At 53.2% G+C, this 2,675-nt stretch overlaps 2 protein-coding genes across 2 annotated transcripts; both read left to right on the forward strand.

Moving 5' to 3' along the window:
- Positions 1-55: 55 nt before the first annotated feature.
- PUNSTDRAFT_23445 (uncharacterized protein) lies at positions 56-445 on the forward strand (the record flags this gene model as incomplete). The annotated part of the gene is made up of 1 exon (XM_007389403.1): positions 56-445. A coding segment is annotated over one exon (390 nt), but the record flags the coding sequence as incomplete, so codon positions are not given.
- A 281-nt stretch (positions 446-726) lies between these two features.
- PUNSTDRAFT_139674 (uncharacterized protein) lies at positions 727-2,089 on the forward strand (the record flags this gene model as incomplete). The annotated part of the gene is made up of 5 exons (XM_007389404.1): positions 727-1,087; positions 1,148-1,206; positions 1,258-1,375; positions 1,427-1,574; positions 1,642-2,089. The coding sequence occupies 5 exons, from the start codon at positions 727-729 to the stop codon at positions 2,087-2,089; spliced, it is 1,134 nt and encodes a 377-aa protein (XP_007389466.1).
- Between the last annotated feature and the right edge of the window lie 586 nt (positions 2,090-2,675).

Below are 2,675 nucleotides of genomic sequence, written 5' to 3' on the forward strand. Positions count from 1 at the left end.
GATACACGGGATCACAGGACCGCATTTCAAGAAAGGCGACGAAGTATGGCTTGAAGGGAAGAACCTCAAGAACAATTACCCAACAGCCAAGCTGGCACCAAAGCGATTCGGGCCGTTCAAGATAGAAGACGAAGTAGGAACCGGTGCATTCAAGCTGAAACTACCCAGGACATGGAAGATACATCCTGTGTTTCATGCATCGCTTCTAACACCGTACACGCGGACGAAAGAATACGGCGAGTCACACCAGAAACCGCCACCGGATCTCATAGACGGACAAGAAGAATATGAGATAGAAACGATCACCAAATCAAGACGCCAAGGAAGAGGCTATGCGTACTGCGTGAAATGGAAGGGCTATCCTGACTCAGAGAATGAATGGATACCCTTATCGCGCATGGGACATGCTATGGAACTGGTCAAGGAATTCCACAGCAACAACAAAAACGCAGTTGGACCGCCTCAAGAAGCACTCCGGCTTATGGCACTGTACTGTCAAGCTGAGAAACGACGACGAAATTAGCGACATGACTCGGAGAAACGAACGGGCCGATGACTGTCAGGCATGACAAGAAGATAACGAATGAGTCAGACAAGGATGTCTGAGGAGCATAAAAGGGGGGTAGAACAACTCGAAATTTCCAACGACTAGAGCGTTCTGACCCCCACACCCCAAGCACACACCACACTTTTCACTCCTCACTCACCACTCACTTGACATCCAAGATGCCGGCAACCACCCCAACCACGAACGAGACTGGCAACATGACCGTGTCAGTACTCCGAGAGTTCTCTGTCCGTACCGATGAAGCGCAAAAACTAATCGATACGGTTTGGGCAATATACAGAGACTCTATCACCACCCTCCTGAACCGCTACACCATAGCGAAGCAAGAGGGACGACTGGACGACGCGATCGCACATGGACAAGCCGCCCTCGACATTATGGTCGACTGGCGAGGAACAGCCTGGGACCAGGCGAAGAAGCAGATACAGAACGACATCGACGAGATGAAGACGATGCAAATCGATCGGATCGTCGAGGTTACCAATGAGGACAAGACCGAGGTCAAGACCGAGGAAGAGGGTGAGACAGTTTACAACACCCCAGCGACGACACCAACGCTGACATCCGACACTGACGAAGGTGACGGATGGTCCATAGCGCAGAAGAAGAAGAAAGGGAAGCAGGTGCCCCGTCGCAAAGTAAGCAGAGGCAGAACTTTGCAGCAAAAAGGGAAACTTACACGACGAAAGGACCGCGACGAGGTCAGCTCGACGCGAGCGAACGACGGGAACGACGACAAGCCGTTCCCCGCATCCGAGTCCGGATGGCCCGCATCCGCCAATGAACCGATGCCATGGGACACGTGCAGTGAGTCGATAGAAAAAGCAGAAGAAGGACGAATGACCGAGACATATGCAGCACCGCTCGGCTGGTCGCCATTCCGCGACGAAGAAGAGGCGAAGAAGTACGGTGCGACGACGCAGAAGGTCGCCGGTGTCACCTATGTGACATACACCGACGACGCGGTGAAGAAGCTCGACGCCGACAACTGGCCCAAGCCCGAGCCGTACCCCAGCGTCAACTGGGATGAAAAAATTCCCGGCGTATATCCATGCGCCCTGGGAAGGGGTCAGGCCCAACGACCCCGAAGCCGACAAATACTGGGACCTCATTGCCACCGACCACGAGGGGAACGTCATCGACTACAACGCCACGCGACTGAGTGAGTTGCAGCAGATGAAAAACCCTGGCAAGAAGGAGCTGTGGGAGAAGAGGGTGCTTCGCGTTGCGAGCGACCAGTACTGGATAAGGAGGGCAGACAAGGCGGCAGAAGGGAACGCGTCGATGGTAAAGAGGTGCTGGACCTGCGATAGGTACCATGACCTCGGCATGTGCATGAGGAAGGGGCACCCGATCGTAGGCGCACACGTCGACAGCGACGAGTACGTCAGGAATTGTGTCAAGGGCACGATAGCTAACGAGCTGAGGAAGATGCATGGCAAGAGTGGCCAAAACATAGAGAAATGGAGGATCGAGTGGGCAGAAATGCTCAACTATGTCGATCAGTATGGGCGCGCTTGACGGATTCGCGCGCATCTATGAAGATGGCGCCCTAGAGAGGGGATAGTGTCATGAACGCTTAGTAATGACACGCAGAATAGAGTAGAACCTTGTAGAAGGCGCTGGAATGCGCCTGAAGGTTCTAGGACTTGCAGTGACTCAGGTTATGACTCGACTGTGACTCATAAGGAACATTGTAGAATAGTATAGAACGTTGTGGTAGGTACTGGAAGGTTCTAGTACAGTACTTGTATAGTAGTATATAAGACGCTAGCTGAAGTCGATGGACTTCAGCTCGTCCATCTGTTATACACGCCCTTAGCGCTATAACGATTGACGGTTCGGTTACGGCCTTTTAGACTTAAGACTAAGACACCGCTACCTACAACAACCCACCACACTCGACCTAGTGCGTCTAGAGTCCGAACTCTCACGCCTAAGTCACACGACACAGCCTAGACTACAACGACAGACTTTACGCCAAGTCTAACAACCACGACGGTTCGGTACCCGCCTAAGGTACCACGATCTAGGGGTTCTTACACTCCTCGGGGCCCCCATACCCACGGACGTGTCCTTCTTGGTGAGCGCATGGAGCGGTCTGGCG

The sequence above is a fragment of the Punctularia strigosozonata genome, assembly GCF_000264995.1.
Source record: "Punctularia strigosozonata HHB-11173 SS5 unplaced genomic scaffold PUNSTscaffold_116, whole genome shotgun sequence".
Lineage (NCBI taxonomy): Eukaryota > Fungi > Basidiomycota > Agaricomycetes > Corticiales > Punctulariaceae > Punctularia > Punctularia strigosozonata.